This window comes from Pseudophryne corroboree, chromosome 7, assembly GCF_028390025.1.
Source record: "Pseudophryne corroboree isolate aPseCor3 chromosome 7, aPseCor3.hap2, whole genome shotgun sequence".
In the NCBI taxonomy this organism is placed as follows: Eukaryota; Metazoa; Chordata; class Amphibia; order Anura; family Myobatrachidae; genus Pseudophryne; species Pseudophryne corroboree.
Genome location: NC_086450.1, coordinates 232,295,820 through 232,316,366, shown reverse-complemented (window position 1 = coordinate 232,316,366; position 20,547 = coordinate 232,295,820). Strand labels below are relative to the sequence as shown.

Below are 20,547 nucleotides of genomic sequence, written 5' to 3'. Positions count from 1 at the left end.
AAAGACAGTGGTTGACATGAGACAGCCGGCTACTCAGCTTGTGCATGTCCAGACGTCTCATATAGGGGCTCTAAAGCGCCCGTTACCTCAGATACAGACGCCGACACGGATACTGACTCCTGTGTCGACGGTGAAGAGACAACCGTGATTTCCAAATAGGGCCACACATTGCATGATTGAGGCAATGAAAAAAGTTTACACTTTTCTGATAATATGAATACCACCAAAAAAAAAAAAAAAAAAGGGGTATTATGTTGGTGAGGAAAAACTTCCTGTAGTTTTCCGGAATCTGAGAAATAAAATGCGTGGGTTTCCCCCCGATAACAATTGATCATTTCTAAAAAGTTATTGGCAGTATACCTTTTCCCGCCAGAGGTTAGGGTGCGTTGGGAAACACCCCCTAGGGGGGATAAGGCGCTCACACGCTTGTAAGAACAAGGGCTCTACCCTCTCTTGAGATGGCCGCCCTTAAGGATCCTGCTGATAGAAAGCAGGAGGGTATCCTAAAATGTATTTACACACATACTGGTGTTATACTGCGACCAGCAATCGCCTCAGCCTGGATGTGCAGTGCTGGGTTGGCGTGGTCGGATTCCCTGACTGGAAATATGATATCCTAGATAAGGACAGTATATTATTGCCTATAGAGCAATTAAAAGATGCATTTCTATATATGCATGATGCACAGCGGAATATTTGCCGACTGGCATCAAGTATAAGTGCGTTGTCCAATTATACCAGTAAAGTGGTCAGGTGATGCGGATTCCAAACGGCATTTGGAAGTATTGCCTTAAAAGAGGGGATGTACCCCAGGTCGCCTCTCAAAATAAGACGCCGTATTATCAGGCGCAGGCCTGGTTGGCAAGCGGACAAAAGGGTTCCTCTTTTCTGCTCGTGACAGAGGGAGAGGAAAATGGCTGCAGAGATCAGCCAGTTCCAAGGAACAGAAACTCTTTTCCGCCTCTGCCAAGCCCTCAGTATGACGCTAGGGCTTTACAAGTTCAGGCACGGTGGGGTCCCGTTCTCAATGAATTTCAGTGCGCAGTGGGCTCACTCGCAAGTAGACCCCTGGATCCTTCTGGTAATATTTCAGGGGTACAAATTGGAATTCGAGACGTATCCCCCTCGCCGTTTCCAAAGGTCTGTTTTACCGACGTCTCCCGCTGACAGGGAGGCAGTTTTGGAAACCATTCACAAGCTGTATTCCCAGCAGGTGATAATCAAGGTACCCCTCCTGCAACAGGGAACGGGGTATTATTCCACACTATTGTGGTACCGAAGCCAGACGGCTCGGTGAGACCGATTTTAAAATCTAAAATCTAAAATCTTTGAACACTTGCATACAGAGGTTCAAATTCAAAATTGAGTCACTCAGAGCAGTGATTGCAAACCTGGAAGAAGGGGACTACATGATGTCTCGGGACATCAAGGATGCTTACCTTCATGTCAAAATTTACCCTTCTCACCAAGGGTATTTCAGGTTATGGTACAGAACTGTCACTATCAGTTCGGACGCTGCCGTAGGGATGGTCCACGGCACCCCGGGTCTTTACTGAAGTAATGACCGTAATGATGATATTCCTTCGAAGGAAGGGAATTTTAGTTATCCGTTACTTGGACGATTCCCTGATAAGGGTAAGATCCAGGGAACAGTTGGAGATTGGTGTAGCACTATATCAGGTAGTGTTGCGGCAGCACGATTGGATTCTCAATATTCCAAAATCGCAGCTGGTTCCGACGACTTGACTTCTGTTCCTAGGGATGATCCTGGACACAGTCCAGAAAGAAGGTGTTTCTCCCGGAGGAGAAAGCCAGGGAGTTATCCGAGCTAGTCAGGAACCTCCTAAAACCGAACCAAGTCTCAGTGCATCAATGCACAAGGGTTCTGGGTAAAAATGGTGGCTTCCTACGAAGCAATCCCATTCGGCAGATTCCACGCAAGACTTTCCAGTGGAACCTACTGGACAAATGGTCCGGGTCGCATCTTCAGATGCTTCAGCGGATAACCCTGTCACCGGGGACAAGGGTATCCCTCCTGTGGTGGTTGCAGAGTGCTCATCTTCTAGAGGGCCGCAGATTCGGCATTCGGGACTGGGTCCTGGTGGCCACGGATGCCAGCCTGCGAGGCTGGGGAGCAGTCACACAGGGAAGGAATTTCCAGGGCTTATGGTCAAGCCTGGAGACATCTCTTCATATAAACATTCTGGAACTAAGGGCCATTTACAATGCCCTAAGTCAAGCGAAACCCCTGCTTCAGGGTCAGGCGGTATTGATCCAATCGGACAACATCACGTCAGTCGCCCACGTAAACAGACAGGGCGGCACGGGAAGCAGGGGGGCAATGGCAGAAGCTGCAAGGATTCTTCGCTGGGCGGAGAATCATGTGATAGCACTGTCAGCAGTGTTCATTCCGGGAGTGGACAACTGGGAAGCAGACTTCCTCAGCAGACACGACCTTCACCCGGGAGAGTGGGGACTTCACCCAGAAGTCTTCCACCTGATTGTAAACCGTTGGGAAAAACCAAAGGTGGACATAATGGCGTCCCGTCTAAACAAAAAACTAGACAGATATTGCGCCAGGTCAGGGGACCCTCAGGCAATAGCGGTGGACGCTCTGGTAACACCGTGGGTGTACCAGTCAGTGTATGTGTTCCCTCCTCTGCCTCTCATACCAAAAGTACTGAGAATCATAAGAAGGAGAGGAGTAAGAACTATACTCGTGGTTCCGGATTGGCCAAGAAGGACTTGGTATCCGGAACTTCAAGAGATGCTCACGGACGAACCGTGGCCTCTACCTCTAAGAAAGGACCTGCTCCAGCAGGGGCCTTGTCTGTTCCAAGACTTACCGCGGCTGCGTTTGATGGCTTGGCGGTTGAACGCCGGATCCTGAAGGAAAAAGGCTTTCCAGATGAAGTCACCGCAAAACATTATCACCGCATTTGGCGAAAATATGTTGCGTGGTTGGAGGCCAAGAAGGCCCCTACAGAGGAATTTCAACTGGGTCGTTTCCTCCATTTCCTGCAAACAGGACTGTCTATGGGCCTAAAATTAGGGTCCATTAAGGTTCAAAATTCGGCCCTGTCGATTTTCTTCCAAAAGGAACTGGCTTCAGTGCCTGAAGTTCAGACATTTGTAAAAGGGGTACTGCATATACAGCCTCCTTTTGTGCCTCCAGTGGCACCTTGGGATCTCAATGTTGTGTTGAGTTTCCTAAAGTCACATTGGTTTGAACCACTCACCACTGTGGACTTAAAATATCTCACATGGAAGGTGACGATGCTGTTAGCCCTGGCTTCAGCCAGGCGTGTGTCAGAACTGGCGGCTTTATCATATAAAAGCCCTTATTTAATATTTCATTCTGACAGGGCAGAATTGAGGACTTGTCCTCAATTTCTACCTAAGGTGGTTTCTGCATTTCACATGAAGCAACCTATTGTGGTACCTGCGGCTACTAAGGACTTGGAGGATTCCAAGTTGCTTGACGTGGTCAGGGCCCTGAAAATATATGTTTCCAGGACGGCTGGAGTCAGAAAATCTGACTCGCTGTTTATCCTGTATGCACCCAACAAACTGGGTGCTCCTGCTTCTAAGCAGACGATTGCTCGTTGGATTTGTAGTACAATTCAGCTTGCACATTCTGTGGCAGGCCTGCCACAGCCAAAAATCTTAAAATGCCCACTCCACAAGGAAGGTGGGCTCATCTTGGGCAGCTGCCCGAGGGGTCTCGGCTTTACAACTTTGCCGAGCAGTTACTTGGTCAGGAGCAAATACGTTTGTAAACTTCTACAAATTTGATACCCTGGCTGAGGAGGACCTGGAGTTCTCTCATTCGGTGCTGCAGAGTCATCCGCACTCTCCCGCCCGTTTGGGAGCTTTGGTATAATCCCCATGGTCCTTACGGAGTTCCCAGCATCCACTAGGACGTCAGAGAAAATAAGAATTTACTTACCGATAATTCTATTTCTCGTAGTCCGTAGTGGATGCTGGGCGCCCATCCCAAGTGCGGATTGTCTGCAATACTGGTACATAATTATTGTTACCAAAAAATTCGGGTTATTGTTGTAGTGAGCCATCTTTTATAGAGGCTTCTCTATTATCATGCTGTTAACTGGGTTCAGATCACAAGTTGTACAGTGTGATTGGTGTGGCTGGTATGAGTCTTACCCGGGATTCAAAATCCTTCCTTATTGTGTACGCTCGTCCGGGCACAGTATCCTAACTGAGGCTTGGAGGAGGGTCGTGGGGGGAGGAGCCAGTGCACACCAGGTGATCCTAAAGCTTTCTTTAGATGTGCCCTGTCTCCTGCGGAGCCGCTATTCCCCATGGTCCTTACGGAGTTCCCAGCATCCACTACGGACTACGAGAAATAGAATTATCGGTAAGTAAATTCTTATTTTTTTTCATTTAAGATGTGTGATAACAAATATGATTTATTCTGTGTCTCCTCCAGTCCAGCATTTAGCTTCCCCCATCCCATCAACCCTTTGGCTTATCAGCAACTACTCAACCAGCAGCGCAGTTTGAGCTCCACGTTTGGACACAGCCCCCTCATCCATCCGTCTCCCACCTTCACGTCACGTCAGCAGGCATCCCTGGCCACAAGCAATCCTGCTTCTGCCCCAACCAGTAGCATCAACACTGCATCCAGTTCCATCCAGGTAAGTTACCACTTATTCATTCTATAAAAAGCATTCTAAGGGGTATATTTACTTAACAACGGCTTTTCAAAGCCAACAGTTGTCATCAGTTTTGCCCACAGAACTTCAAGAAACTGTAATAATGCAAAACACAATTTGTTTTGCATTTTGTACGGTTGTCTGTCTAAATTCTTCAGGCAAAACCACCAACAGCCTGTGGCTTTGAAAAGCTGAGGTCTAGTAAATTGGACACATAAGGCTAAATGTAATAGGGTGCAATTCCAGGAAAAAAACCTTGCGATTTTTATCATTAATAAATTTGCACGTTTTCCAAAAATCGCAAATGTAATAGTTTGCGATTTTGTTTTGTTTGGAACATATACCAAAAATCGCAAGTGAAAAATCGCATCCAGATGTTTTCCCATTGAAAACAATGAAAATCGCAAATGTAATAAGATGCGTTTTTTTTCACTTGCACACAACACCTTACCAAAGATCGCCAGAATAATAGACCAGGTTTAGACTGGCGATTTTTGGAGAAGCATGGACAGATCAGTGTCCGGTGCTATTTAAATACGGGGAACCCCAGTCAATTTTTCCCCCATATTTTTGCAACCAGGACCGGCTCAAAGAGCCCGGGGCTGGTTATGCTTTTGGGGGGGACCTGCACATTGGTTTTGTTTAAAATTTTTAACACTTTCTTTACTTTCACAGACAGAAGCATGCACGGATCTCACTGTTCTGTGCATGCTTCTGACTAAGTAATAAAAACATGACCAAAAATCACAAGTTTTTATTACTAAATATCATGTTTCCTTTACTAAAAATCGCCAAAAATCACATGCGAATTCCATTTTAACTGTGCAGTTCGCACCCTATTACATTTGTGATTTTTAGTAAAAAATCACAAGTTACAAACGTATGTTTGGTGCGATTTTTTAGACAGCTAAAAAATCGCACCCTATTACATCTAGCATATAGTCTTTCAAATCAGAATTTATGGACAGCGCAAAAGAAACACCCATCCCTGCAGCCGAAGGAGAATAGCGTCCTCCCCACTTGACCCCTGAGGGAAGATAATTTAAGAACAAGGTTTTCTCCAATGATGGAAGGGTAATTTACAGATCAGTCTAGGAATTTGCGTCTGTGGCTGTGAATGGTTGAACAATCTCTTATCAATTTGATGAGCTATATAATGGAGGACTGTTCAATACTGACCAATAAATCGTCTACAGATGAATGTGTGGTGGAACCAATCCCTTGACTCACCAGTAAGATGAGATATATTTAAACAGGAAATATCCCACAATAACTGATATTGAACAGTAAATTATTTATTTGTGAGAAAGTGCGCTTTCAGTACATAGCTGTATTGGCGAGACAGCTTTGATACTGTTCTCACTGGTATTGAAACGAAAATACATATAAAGCTGTTCCCTCATTCACATATGTGTAGCAGACAATTTCCCACACTAAGCTGTTCAGTGCAGGAGAAAACCTTGTTCTTATTGTAAATAAATTACTTTTGATGATTGTGAAAACTTTTCAATAACCCCCCTTCTTCCCAACCAGGACTTCTGAGGGGGTCCCATTACAGGGGGCACTGCTTTTCATCAGACACATCGCTAACCGCTTTGTGCTCAAGAGCTCATAGCCCGGATTTATCCCACATATCCTGATTGTCTGTGGCTAACACTCAGTAGTGAGAAGTGTCTTACAATCAGCTGTAAGTGTCCTCTTTAGTGACTGTAATTCCTAATGATTTGCAGAATAAGCAGAACAGCGAGTCAGCTGTGAGCAGTACCGTCAATCAAGTCATCAACAAGCGAAGCAAAGTGAAGATTGAGGAAGAGATCCAGAGCCGTGACTCCCCCAGCCCCCCGGTAACTTTATTCATTGTTTTCACACTGATATACAGTAGGTGTCATTCTCCATCAGGGACTTGAGGATCTTCGGAGGTAGCAGAGTACACATATTTCAGCAGTGCTTGTACATCTCAGTTGATGCCAGTCATCAAGTACTTATTAGCAGCAAGAAGAAAGCCCACAAAGCCACATCTTTATTATATGAACTGTCATTCACAGGTGGGTACTGATACTACTCTTGCAGTTTTTGAGTCGTACCCAATAGGCATCAACAGTGGTGCCGAGAGAGGGGGGAGAGGGTACAAATTACCAGGGCCCAGGTCTGATGGAGGGGCCCAGTGGAGGCCCCCAAATTCCCTCCTCCTTAACTGGCAGCAGCAGCTAATACTCTTCTCCTAAGCCCAGCACACGCTGCTGACTGCTGAGCTGGAGTGGGGCCATGGTGGCACTTAAAATACAATTTTTTCATTTTTTTTTTCATAGGGTGTATGACCACGCCTCCTGTGATTAGGCCATGGCCCATGAAAAGTACCTGGGCCCAGCCAGACTCTCTACTGCCCTGTATGTGTGTGTAATATCTATCTATAAACAGTATATACGTGTGTGTGTGTGTGTGTGTGTGTGTGTGTGTGTGTGTGTGTGTGTGTGTATATGTATCTATGGGGGTCATTCCGAGTTGATCGTAGCTGTGCTAAATTTAGCACAGCTATGATTGTAAACTCAGACATGCGGGGGGACGCCCAACACAGGGCTAGTCCGCCCCGCATGTCAGGGCCGGCACACCCGCACAAATACAAAAGCGCTTTTGTATTTGAGGAGTAACTCCCGGCCAGCGCAGCTTCTGCGGCTGGCCGCGAGTTGCTCGTCGCTCCCGCTGGCCGCAGCGGCTGCGTGAGACGTCACGCAGCCGCAGCGGTCCGCCCCCGCCTAACGTGCGGCCACGCCTGCGTTGGCCGGACCGCTCCCCCTAAACGGCGGCTTATCGCCGCCGTTCAGCCCCCTCCCATCCTTTCGACCGCCTCTGTCTCAGAGGCGATCACTAGGTAACGAAAGCTGCCATGCGCTGGCGCACTGCGGCGCCGGCGCATGCGCAGTTCCGACCCGATCGCTGCGCTGCGACAAACTGCAGCGTGCGATCGGGTTGGAATGACCCTCTATATCTTTATACTGTATGACATGGCTGGCACTCCAAAATACTGATCAGTTTCCCGGGTGACCTTAGTGGGATGACAGGTAGTATAAGCAGAAATACTGTGGCACTCTCAGGACTTGCTAATGTAACTATATATTCTGGCAAGTCAACATTTCCGTTTATTCAACTTTAATCATAGTAATAGACATTTCTGCATATACTATATGTGTGTGTGTGTGTGTGTGTGTGTGTGTGTGTGTGTGTGTGTGTGTGTGTGTGTGTGTGTGTGTATACAGTGATTGCACTTACACACTATAGCTTATCCTTTATCCCAATATTGCAATGGAGGATCCACTTTCACAAAATGATGGTCTTCCAAGGAATGCGCTCTGCAACCAATGCAGCTTTTATGTGACTTACCCACCATCCTAATAGTGAACACTTTTGTCTGCTGGGAGGTTTGTCATGCTCCTGTGAGTGGGTACTTCTTGTGTGCTAGACATGCCCCCAAAGTAGTGCAGCCTTGCTGCACTACAGGGTGTGGGGGGCAGGGGGGCCACGGAAAGTTACTGTACCAGGGCCCAGGATTTCTCTTGGCAGCCCTGGGCATTAACCTCAGCGTATGTGTGTGTGATATACTGTATACATTAGTGGCCCAAATGTATTAATCCTTAACAAGAGATAAATCTGAGACGCATAATGTATGAAGCAGTGATACAAGTGGAGAAGTGAGCCAGTGGAGAAGTTGCCCATGGCAACCAATCAGCTGCTCTGTATAATATAATAGTATGCAAATTATAAATGTTACATCAATGCTGATTGGTTGCCATGGGCAACATCTCCACTGGTTCACTTCTCCACTCTTATCACTGCTTCATACATTTACCCCAAAGAGAGATAAAGTACCAGCCAATCAGCTTCCTAACTGCATGTCAAAGGCTGTATTTGATAAATGACAGGAGCTGGTTGGCTGGTCAATTATCTCTCCTTATGCGTCTCAGATTTAACTCTTGTTAAGACTTAGTACATTTGGGCCAAATAGAGCAGTTTACCACAGCCTTTTAGTGGAAGGCTGATATGCTATCAGGAAGTCTGCAGGCTTATGCCGCAGACAGGGTTAAACATTTACACTTTCCTACACAAAGGGCAGATGGGGGGTGGAATGTATAAAGCCTTGGGGGGAGATTTATCAAAGCTTGGAGAGAAATAAAGTGTAGAGATATAAAGTACTAACCAATCAGCTTCTAACTATCATCTTACAGGCTACATTTGAAAAATGTCAGGAGCTGATTTTTTGTACAGTACTTTATCTCTCTCCACTTTATCTCTGTCCAAGGCTTGATACATCTCCCCATTGGTGTTGTGGGGGAGCTTATCAACACTGAACTAGTTGTCTGGTCACTAGAGAGGTTACTTTTCTTTAGTCAGTAACTAAATTGCAGAGTCTTTCTTTGAATCTTCTGGATACAAAGTTGCTTTTGCTGTCTTTGTGATCCTGATAACCTCTAACAAAGTACTGCAAAATGGATCTGAAAACTGTAAGCATCGTCTGACTATTGCGTCTTTTACCAGATAGATAGACAGATCTGTCAGTTTCCTACTTTCTTGACTTGTTTGTTTCCTCTTCTTCCAACACCACGACCAGTCTGTTCCTCTTCTGTCACCTCAATCTGGGGAAGATGTATTAAACCTGAAGAAGTGATAAAACAGTGGTAAGTGGAAGGTGATAGCGCACCATCCAATCAGCTCCTAACTGTCATTTTTTAAACCCGTAATTATTGGCTGGTGTGTTATCACCTTCCTCTTATCACTGCTTTATCACTTGTCAAAGCTTAATACATCTTCCTCTCTGTCTGTTTTATATTCTACTGTCACCTTGACCTATCTGTTTACTCTGCTCCCATCACTTTGACCTGTCTGTTTGCCCCGATCCTATCACTCTCGACCTGTCTGTTTCCTCTTCTCCCAACACCTGGACCTGTTTCCTCTTCTGTCAGCTTTATTAGTCAGTTTTATCCTCTCCTGTCACCTGGACTGGTTTGCTTACTCTTCTCCAATCACTTGCCTGTTTTATTTTTCTCCTGTCACCTTGACCTGTCCATTTTCTTTTCTCCTGTCACCTTGACCTGTCCATTTTCTTTTCTCCTGTCACCTTGACCTGTTTCCTCATCTCCCATCCCTTCAACCCATCCGTTTTCTCTTCTATTGTTACCTTGATATGTCTGTTCCCTCATCTCCTGTCACCTCAACCTATCTGTTTCCTCTTTCCCTATCACTGTTGACAGTGGCCATTATTCCGAGTTGTTCGCTCGCAAGCTGCTTTTAGCAGCATTGCACACGCTAAGCCGCCGCCTACTGGGAGTGAATCTTAGCTTATCAAAATTGCGAACGAAAGATTCGCAATATTGCGAAAAGACTTCTCTGTGCAGTTTCTGAGTAGCTCGAGACTTACTCTTCCAGTGCGATCAGTTCAGTGCTTGTCGTTCCTGGTTTGACGTCACAAACACACCCAGCGTTCGCCCAGACACTCCTCCGTTTCTCCAGCCACTCCCGCGTTTTTCCCAGAAACGGTAGCGTTTTTTCACACACTCCCATAAAACGGCCAGTTTCCGCCCAGAAACACCCACTTCCTGTCAATCACACTCCGATCTCCAGTACGAAGAAAAAACCTCGTAATGCCGTGAGTAAAATACCAATCTTCATAACAAATTTACTTGGCGCAGTCGCAGTGCAAACATTGCGCATGCGCAGTTAGCGGAAAATCGCTGCGATGCGAAGAAAATTACCGAGCGAACAACTCGGAATGAGGGCCAGTATCCGGATCGAAGATAGACAGTAAAGAGATGGACAGTTAATACGCTGACACCAAATGGTCGGCAGGGTCAAAAGGTCGACAATTAAATGGTCGACGTGGATATAGGTCAACAGGGTCAAGAGGTCGACACAAAAAAGATCGACACGTGGCTTTTCATGATTTTTAGGGTTAGAGTTACTGTTAAGCACTTGGGGGAGGTTTAGAGTTAGGCTGTGGAATGGAACAGTTAGGGTTAGACATCGGGGGAGGATTAGTCACTGGGGGGGGGGGGGTTAGGATTAGGGTTAAATAACACAATAAACATATATGGCCCTCTATTGTGTTGACCATTTGCATGTCAACCTTTTGACACTGTTGACCTAAATACACATCGGCCATTTAATGTCGAACTTTTGATCCTGTCCACCTATTGACTGTTGGCCATCTGGCGTCGACCTATTGACTGTCTATCTAGACACTGTGGATCTATTAATGCACACCCAGCCTGAAGTACAGATGGTGTAATGGTTAGCACTGCTGCCTCATAGTACTGAGGTCAAGGGTTTGATTGCCACCATGGCCCTAAATGAGTGGAGTTTTTATATATTCTGCATGTTTGCATGGGTTTCCTCCGGGTACTCTGGTTTCCTCCCACAATCCAAAAATATCCTGATAGGTTCAGAGCCGTCTCTTCCATTGGACTTAATGGGCAGTTGCCCAAGGGCCCCACAATTCTAAGGTCCCATGACATTAGTCCCCCACCTCGCTGGACAGCCGTCGCCAATAACACCCCCACCACCGCCGCCGCACAGATAGGATTTCCCCGGGCGTTTTATTGCTTTGCACAAACCATGTACAGGACACTAGCAGCAGCGTGGAGTGGAGGGATCAGTGCGCAGTGACTTTCAGCCCTGGTGTACTGCAGGCCGGGCACACATACACCTTCCTTCAGAGCAGAGGCTGGTCTGCACATCCTGGCCCAGGTGACTGGTGTGGGGCAGATGGCTGCAGTGAGAGCTCCACAATGGGAGGTTTATCTCCACAATGGGAGGTTTATCTGTATAGTGTGGTATTGGGCAGCAGCACAGTATACCCCACCTCCTGCTGGGGCACCCTGTGTATGCAGTATTATACTCTGTTACTGTAGCTCAGTGCCGTGCTCATGGACAGCAGGCAGGGCACAGTGCTATTAGCAGCTGCTGTACCTCCTGCTCATTACACAGTAATAGCTCTGCTATAGTTGTTCTGCCATTAATCATTTAGTTCTCTAGTAGCTGCGCAGCATTGCTTTAAAAAAAAAACGATTTGTTCTATGAATTTGCAAGCACACTGAAGGCACTCCGCCAGACACTGCCGCTGATAGTCCTCCCCCTCCACCAGACATCACAGCAGCCAGTAGTAGACCTTCCCCTCGCACAGCCGCCGCCAGCAGGGGCCCCTGTGCAATCCTTTGCCCAGGGACCTACTGTGCTGTAAAAATGGCCCTGGGTAGGTTAGTGAATTGGTTTCCCGACAATATTAACCCTAGTGTTTGTGTGGCAGACTAGATAGGCCAAGTGGTTCTTATCTGCCGTCATAGTCTATGTTTTGATGACATTGCTGTTTCATCTTCTACCAACATCTCGATCGGTCTGTTTTGTCTTCAGTTTGATACCGTATGTCTGTATTATCCTCTCTTGTTACCTTGACCTACAGTATCTGTATTCCTGTTTACTTTTCTCCCATCACTTTCACACATTTCTTTTCTTTTTTTCCTTGTTTTGTTTATTTTCCTCCTTTCATCTTGGCCTGTATGTTTTCTCTTCTTTCATCGTTTCAACCTGTCTGTTTCCTCTTTTTCCATTATTCTGACCTGTCTGTTTCCTCTTCTCCCATCACTTCAATGTGTTTTCTCTTCTATCATTACCTAGACCTGTTTCCCCTTCTCCTGTCAACTTGATCTGTCTTTTTTTTGTTCTCCTCTCACCTCAACCTGTCTGTTTCCTCTTTTCCTCTAACCTTGACCTGTCTTGTTGCAGGGTCGTCTACAAAAAAAAAAAAAAAATCGGATTTATTTGATTTAAATCTGTTTTCGTTGATTTAAATCCCAAAAATATGATTTAAATCAATGAAAACTGATTTAAATCAAATAAATCGATTTTTTTTTTTTATATACGTCTCTGCAACAGACAGGTCAAGGTTAGAGGAGAAGAGGAAACAGACGGGTTGAGGTGAGAGGAGAAGAGAAAACAGATGGATCATTTAGGCAGAAGAAGAGGAAACAGGTTGAGATGACAGGAGAACAAAACAAAGACAGATCAAGTTGACAGGAGAAGGGGAAACAGGTCTAGGTAATGATAGAAGAGAAAACACATTGAAGTGATGGGAGAAGAGGAAACAGACAGGTCAAAATAATGGAAAAAGAGGAAACAGACAGGTTGAAACGATGAAAGAAGAGAAAACATACAGGCCAAGATGAAAGGAGGAAAAGAAACATTTATTATTTTTTTATTAACATTTTTTAAGTAAACTGTTTAATTTTAAATGTTTACACCTTGTTTTAGTAATACATGAACAATTTTTGAAGTGAGAACAGTAATAAAAAGAACACAGTAATAGAATAAATACACACTAAACAGTTGCATCAAGAAGTACAATTAGGATCTGAATTTCACTCAGTCAGTTGTTTGAGTCTTGGTCAAACATGTTCATGTCTTTGTCCACGTCCTCACATTTGTCCTCAACAGAAAATGCTCTGTAGCATGCAACCAGTTTAGCTGCTTTTTAATTTCCCAATTTGTTGCGTGTTTTGAATTGTTCAAAACCGTATGTTGAAAAAATCCTTTCAATTCCTGCACTTGATGAAACTGCGGTGAACATCTGCTTCAGAAGATTTACTACAAAAGTGTCTAACTGAAGTTGAGCTGCGTAGGACGTCCACCAGGCTAGAGGAGATACTTGCCGTAAAGTGTCCACTTCAAACATGTATGGTGCACATGGTTTCATGGATGCACGAAAGTTGATGATGATCGGCATAATTTGACGATTATTGACATGAGCAAACTCTATAGCAGTCTCAATTTCAGCAAGACTAAGCTTTTTTCCCCAGTACCTACAGTAGGATCAAGTAGATTAGCCAGCAAGTGAGCATCTGTGAGTGCAATTTTAGCTCTTACCTTTGCCATCTTTACTACATTGCTGTGGTGTCCAATCTCTTCAAGATCATCTAGCAGCTTCTTCCACACTTGTACGACCTCACTGATTGTGCAGTTGCGTGTTTGTGCACGATCCAGGGCTACAGCTACAGGTTTCAGTCGAGCCAAATAATCTTCAGCACTCCGCTTAACACCAAAGTTATTAACTTTGCTAATAATGTCTTGTGGGATATCATCTTTGTTTTCATCACATACTCTAACAAGAATGGGACAGTTTTTCAGAAAGGACTCCAAACAGTCTGCCATAGTATTCCAGCGTACGTCACTTGGTAGTATATACTTGGTAGAATCTCCTATACACCATCCATTATTCTCCCCAGCTGAGCTAAAAAAAAAAAAAAGGGACTGCCCCACCTACACATCTATCTCTGTTTAAGCAAAAGTTTTCGTTTTTTTAACGTTTTTATTTAAATCATGATTTAATTATTTGATTTAAATCATGATTTAATCATTTGATTTAAATTGTTGATTAATCATTTGATTTAAATCGTTTGATTTAAATTGTACAACCCTGGTCTGTTGCCTTTTCTTCTATCACCCAACCATTCTGTTCCTCTTCTCCTGTCATCTCAACCATTCTGTTTCTCTTTTCCTGTCACCTCAACCTGTCTGACCCTCTTCTCCTGTCACCTGAACCTACTGTATCTGTTTCCTCTTCACCTATTACTTCATTCTGTTTCCTCTTCTCCCATCTCATTGACCTGTCTGTTTCCTCTTCCACTATTATCTTGATCTGTCGGTTTGCTCTTTTTTCTGTTACATCGACTTGTTTATTTTACGTTTCACCTATCACTTCATTATGTTTCCTCTTCTCCTATACTTTGAGCTGTCTGATTCCTTTTCTACCATCATCTCGAGCTGTCTGTTTAATCTTTTTCTATCACTTCAGCCTGTTTCCTCTCCTCCTAGCACCTGGGCCTGTCTGCTTCCTTTTCTCCTTCCCTTCGTCCTCTTTGTTTCCGCTTTTCCTGAAACCTCAACCTGTCTTTTGGCTTTTTCCCCATGACCTCAACCTATGTGTTACCTTTTCTCCTGTCATCTTGACTAGGGAGGCCAATCCCGGGATCGGCGGGATCCCGGGATTTAAGCCCAAAAATGCCGGGATTTGAATCCCGGAATTGGAGCTTCCAATCCCGGGATTCAAGGGATTACAGTGCGCATGTGCGGGAGGGTGGGTGTAAGTAATGACACTTACTATTAGGCGGGCGGCCGCGGCAGCCATGGACAAGCTGAACGCGGCAGCACTTCAAATGTAGCGACGGCCGCCAGCCAATCAGAGCTGGCGGCTCGGCAGCCAATCAGGGAAGCTGCTGCAGCAGCGGCAGCCAATCAGGAGCCACTGCTGCGACCGCTTCCCTGATTGGCTGCTGGACCGCCAGCTCTGGTTGGCTGGCGGCCGGCGCTTCATTTGAAATGCTCCCGCGTTCAGTGAGTCTATGGCTGCCGCGGCCGCCTGCCTAATAGTAAGTGTCATTACTTACACCCACCCTCCCTCTCGCGCCGCTACCAACCCTTCCGTGCCGCTACCTACATCCTCCCTCCCGCACCACTACCTACACCCACCCTCCCGCACTGCTACCTACGGGAGGTAGGGAGGGTGTAGGTAGTGGTGCGTGAGGTAGGGAGGGTGTAGATAGCGGTGCAGGAGGTAGGGAGGGGCCCTACCTCCCGCACCGCTATCTACACCCTCCCTACCTCCCGCACCACTACCTACACCCTCCCTACCTCCCGCACCACTACCTACACCCTCCCTCCAGCGCTGCTCCCTACAACCTTCACTTGTCCCTACTGCAATCACGGGATCCTGGGAATCCCGGGATTGACCGCTTTTCAATCCCGAATCCCCGGATTGAAAAAACGGCCCGGGATTGGCCTCCCTAATCTTGACCTGTTTCCTCTTCACTGGGCACTTCCACCTGTCTGTTTCAGCATTTTCTGTCACCCCAATTTGATTGTTACTTCTCATCCTCTCAACTCAACCTGACTTTCTTCTACGTTCCAGGACCATGTGACAGACCTGAAAGATGAAATGGATAGAGATGAGTGTAAGCAGGAACCAGAAGTCGTATATGAAACGGACTGCCATTGGGACAGCTGCACCAAGGAATTTGACACCCAAGACCAGCTTGTCCATGTGAGGCCTCACTGAGAAAATGAATTCAGGCATTCACACACGTGTTATTTGTATACACTGTCGCTGGCCCTCTCCTGCCAGGACACCTTTTAAGAAGAATTGGCACCTAAACACAGAGGGCTTGTTATGTTTAGAATTTTGTTTACAAACCGCTGTGTATGCCAACAAAATAAGAAGGCTAAATTCCGTGTGTGCGGAGAGGTGGAACACATACTGTTTGTCATTATGGGGGGCGCTTTATCTATGAAGTCTCTAAATAAGTCACGGATGAAGCTGCTTATTGAAAATATGTCATTAACACACACATAATCACAGTGAAATGATGATTTATATTGGAAAATAACTGTAGGGTTAGGTTTTCCCTTCCAAAATGAAACAGATTTATATTGGGAAATGCTATATTCAAACATTATGTTGGAATAACACGTTTATTATTGGGCTGCAGTTTCTCAGTCTGTTGGTTATGATGTTACTCTGGTACCACTGGAAATTGTTCAAAAACTTATTGTTTGGTTCTGTGTCCCCTGTATGTGAATGTGTTACCAGATCCTGTGAAAAAATAAAATAGGTCTGTGTGGGATGTATTTGCAATTTTGTCTGTAACTAATATATATATATATAGTATCTCAAAATATACATGACATTTGTAAGTTTATTAACTGTACTATAAAAGTATATTTCAGTATTACTAATGACATAACCACATATGCAGTTAAAAGAAGTAGCATTAATCATTAGTTATTAAATCAAGATACTGTAATGTACTTATATTTAAAATGGAAATAGATACAGGATGAAGATAAATTAAAGTTACCAGTAATGTCTTATATATAAATATGTTTATGTGACACATCTTTCTAAATAAAGTAGATATCTATATTTTACACATAGAGGTAAAATAATAAAATACTGCAGACTTAACAAGGAGACTGCTTTGTCCAAAGCTAGATTCTGTTATCTCCTGTCAACAGAAAGCCACTGCAATAACTAAAAAAAAGTCTTAATTTAAAAGTAAAAGAGCTGTGAGAGGGGAAGAGCCTGTAGTAGGGCGTCATTATCACATACGTTTTTGATGGGCCATCACAAACTACCAGTTCCCCAGTCGTCTAATAAACTGTACACTTCTTTAATCCTCTTAATAAAAGGTACCAGTCATTCCAGCTTTAGACATAAATATTGGCCACACTGATCAAGTGTTTTACAACAACCAATTTCTAAATGTTGTTTAAAAACATTAAATCTTATAAATATAATGCCATATAATAATATAATACATTTAGTGGCATATCTCATTAGAATGTATGTTACAATAAACAGTACTGCATTTATCATTGTAGTTCAACATGCTACATGAGTGTATTACAGGAAAAGGAATTATCGTATGAGGTGTAAATTACCAGCCATTATAATGTCATCTTAGTATCCAGATAATATATGGCCTTGCGATAACATGTGGAAATGGTTGATGAGGTTACCCCTGTGTTCTGTCACCAGCACATCAATAACGAGCACATCCATGGGGAGAAGAAGGAGTTTGTGTGTCACTGGCGGGACTGCACGCGGGAACAGAAGCCGTTTAAAGCCCAGTATATGCTGGTGGTTCATATGAGAAGACACACGGGGGAGAAGCCACATAAATGCACAGTAAGCTGCTCTTGCTGCAAAATTGCTGATCTCAGCAGCTGCGAAGAGCTGTCCTATTTATAGCAGCTGCTGACACCCCTGGAGGGCCTAACAAACCACTTACTGAACCTCGGGATGTCCTGTGGGGGACTCTTTAAAACTGCTTTTGTTAACGCTCTTTGAGGGTAGATGACTAGAAGAGGGGAGATAATCTGTTTCTAGTACTTGCTGGGTGCAGTTGCATGCGAGTTCTCTCCTGTTCTACAGCACATTAATAAAAAGGACAAAGTATAATTTGTCACATAGGAAGGGGACAGGACTACCAGTAGGAAAGCCTAATCAGTTATCCAGGGCACCAATGGTTAAAGGGCTGAATGAGTGACATAATGTCAGTCATCCAGTGTTTTTGTCCCACCAAGGTGCACCTAGAGAGAGCTCATTGCCCATGTAGCTGCTGCTCCTCACTGTCAGTGATTCACTGGTAGTGTGGTACTGGGCTGCGATGTCATAGCCCAGTGCCACCTCCAAAGTCTAAGGGGCACAGGATGCCCTTCCACCTTCCAACTGCTGAGGTAAGAAGCAGCAGTTGAGGGTGTGCAGTGCCCATGGAGTGGTTCTCTCAGACCTTGCGTGTAGAAAGTGGGGATGGTTAGAGAATAACTGAGGGCAGGTGCTGGACAACCTTTAACATATTGTTTCGGAGTAGACAAACAGAAGGCAGGACGGAGGGTAGGTTTAAGACTCTGGGGAAATGGTCAGGATTGCAGATTGCTTAGCCTGTGAGTACAGACAGATTCAATTGTACTTATTTGTATAATGTCACAGCTACTGTAGCTTTGGTCAGTTCGTTCCTCCTGTTCCCACAGTTTGAAGGCTGCTTCAAAGCATACTCCAGGCTGGAAAATCTGAAGACGCATCTCCGGTCCCACACTGGAGAGAAACCTTATGTGTGCGAGCATGAGGGCTGTAACAAGGCATTCTCCAATGCATCTGACCGAGCTAAGCACCAGAACAGGACTCATTCCAATGAGGTGAGGCTCCCACATCATCCTGATATATATCGGGAAACCCACTTCTGCTGACAGAGAGAAGTTTACACCTTGTGTCGAGTCAAAGAAAACCCATGGAGAATAAAGTTACTTGTCATACAATTTATTTTCCAGGGGAGCCAAACCGCACCACTGTTACACCTCTCACTGAGGCTGTTTTGTGTTTAAGAAATTGGATGCAGATGTTAGACCTTGCTCACATGCGTGGGTGCATTCCTGCCAAATCAGCATGGGCTATAACATCACAGCTACGAGAGGAAATGGAAATCACCTGAATGGCACAAATGTGAATCTCCTTATATTTTCTACACGTGGCCCCTGCAAGGTTCTCCCATGATCCCTAAACCACAGTTTGAAATAGCTCTACAGCTTTATTGTTTAAATCAGGGGTGGGGAACCTTTGGCCTTCCAGCTGTTGTTGAACTACAAATACCAGCATGCCCTGCTACAGTGTTGCTGTTTTGCCATGCTAACACTTTTGCATGCTGGGATGTGTAATTCAACAATAGCTGGAGGTCCACATGTTCCCCACCCCAGGTTTAAATTGTCAGAGAAACTGCAACTGTAATAGGGCTGGTGCAAGTGTCCATGGTGCAAGCAATGGTGCACCAATGATGGCTTATAAAGAAACAGCAGTGGTATTTCAGCGTGCCAAGATGCTGGCATTGGACGTCTCAGTCCTTGCACATTCAGATGCACACTTGTACACCTGGGAAAGGGCTTATACCACAGTAGCATTAGCAGTCGTGACTCCGGCCACAGATGCAAGAGCAACACAGCTGAATCAGGCCCTAGATCTCTGTGTAATAGGGAGACACAGCGGAGTAACACAGTATCATACACTCTCTGGAGCAGCTCAGTGAAGATGTAGAAATTCTATGGGGCTAAAATTCAGTGAACTTGTTTAGCAAATGAAGCGCACATTAGTACATAGACGCAAGCTGTTTTTACTACACTCAAACAGGGCTTGGTTTAACCATGTAAGCAAATACATTGAGAACATTAGATTTGCAGGCTTCACACAACTGTAATTAAAAGGGATATTCACTTTCATGTTATTTTAATGCATTAGCTTGTGCACTCTCCTGCAACTTTGACTACACTATAGCTTTCCAGGATAGGACACAGCTGTGACTCTACATTGGGCATATACAGACAGCTGATTGGTGCCACAAAGGACTGCTAGAATTGTGTTAAATATCCTTTTGAATAGATATTATTAACATAATTCATTCATTAAAAATATAATAAAGTTATGTAAATGTTTTCACCAGTTAAGTAGTTTTGCCCTCTGCAGAATGGTTGCCTGGGTAAAAAATACACATTTTATGTAGAGCTGTTAAAACTCAAATATTGAATATTGAGAGAGAGATTCCCAGGTGCCAGGAAATTGGATGGGTAAATTGCCGGGGTAAGAAGGCATTTTATACAGTTGGTGGCTGGCGGTAGTTGAGGGGTCTCTGTGCTCTGTGGCTGGTAGTTGGGGTGTATGGGTAATTGATGTTGTACATTAAGGGAATGATGTAGAGGCACCATGGAATTTAAATGGTAAATTGCAGGCCACGGAGATCCTCTGTGTAAGATTTGACTGACAAATTGGGGGGATGCATTTTGGGGTATCGCACTGTGTTAATTGGTTTGCTGTTGTTGAGGGGTCAATGGAGCACACAATCCATAACGTGTATATTTCAGGGCATCAACTAGGCAGTGAGCATGTGAACGCACAGAACTGTTCAGTCTAATGGGCGTTTCATGGGTGTGTAAGATGGCTTCCATGCTTGATCGTTGTGTGTGGTTGACGGTGGGATGCCTGTTTAAGACGGTTCTTTTACACCCAGCATGGAGTGACAGCAAGTCCAGATATGTTTGCGGCTGCGGGCGTAAGAACAGTGTACGGGATAAGCTGCCACATGCAGATGCACTGATTTTACTATACACAAATGGATTATTTAATTAGCATAATGAAGTTAATAGGCTATAGTGGCTGAACAGAAAAGTGTCCGCTGATGCGTGCGACTCAGACTCAGGCCTGGTAATGCTCTATATTATAATGTCCCATACGTGCATAAGTCTTATAAAAGTATTAAAAATGTAAATAAAGATGCAAATACATTCTTAG

At 44.7% G+C, this 20,547-nt stretch overlaps 1 protein-coding gene across 1 annotated transcript in view; it reads left to right on the top strand.

Annotated features, from left to right (window-relative positions):
* Positions 1-20,547, top strand: part of GLI2 (GLI family zinc finger 2) — a 315,208-nt gene that overhangs the window by 279,680 nt on the left and 14,981 nt on the right. The window contains exons 7-11 of the mRNA XM_063934031.1: positions 4,451-4,658; positions 6,407-6,520; positions 15,625-15,756; positions 17,251-17,400; positions 18,246-18,410. Coding sequence (XP_063790101.1) covers positions 4,451-4,658; positions 6,407-6,520; positions 15,625-15,756; positions 17,251-17,400; positions 18,246-18,410 — 769 coding nt within the window. The remainder of the gene's footprint in view (positions 1-4,450; positions 4,659-6,406; positions 6,521-15,624; positions 15,757-17,250; positions 17,401-18,245; positions 18,411-20,547) is intronic.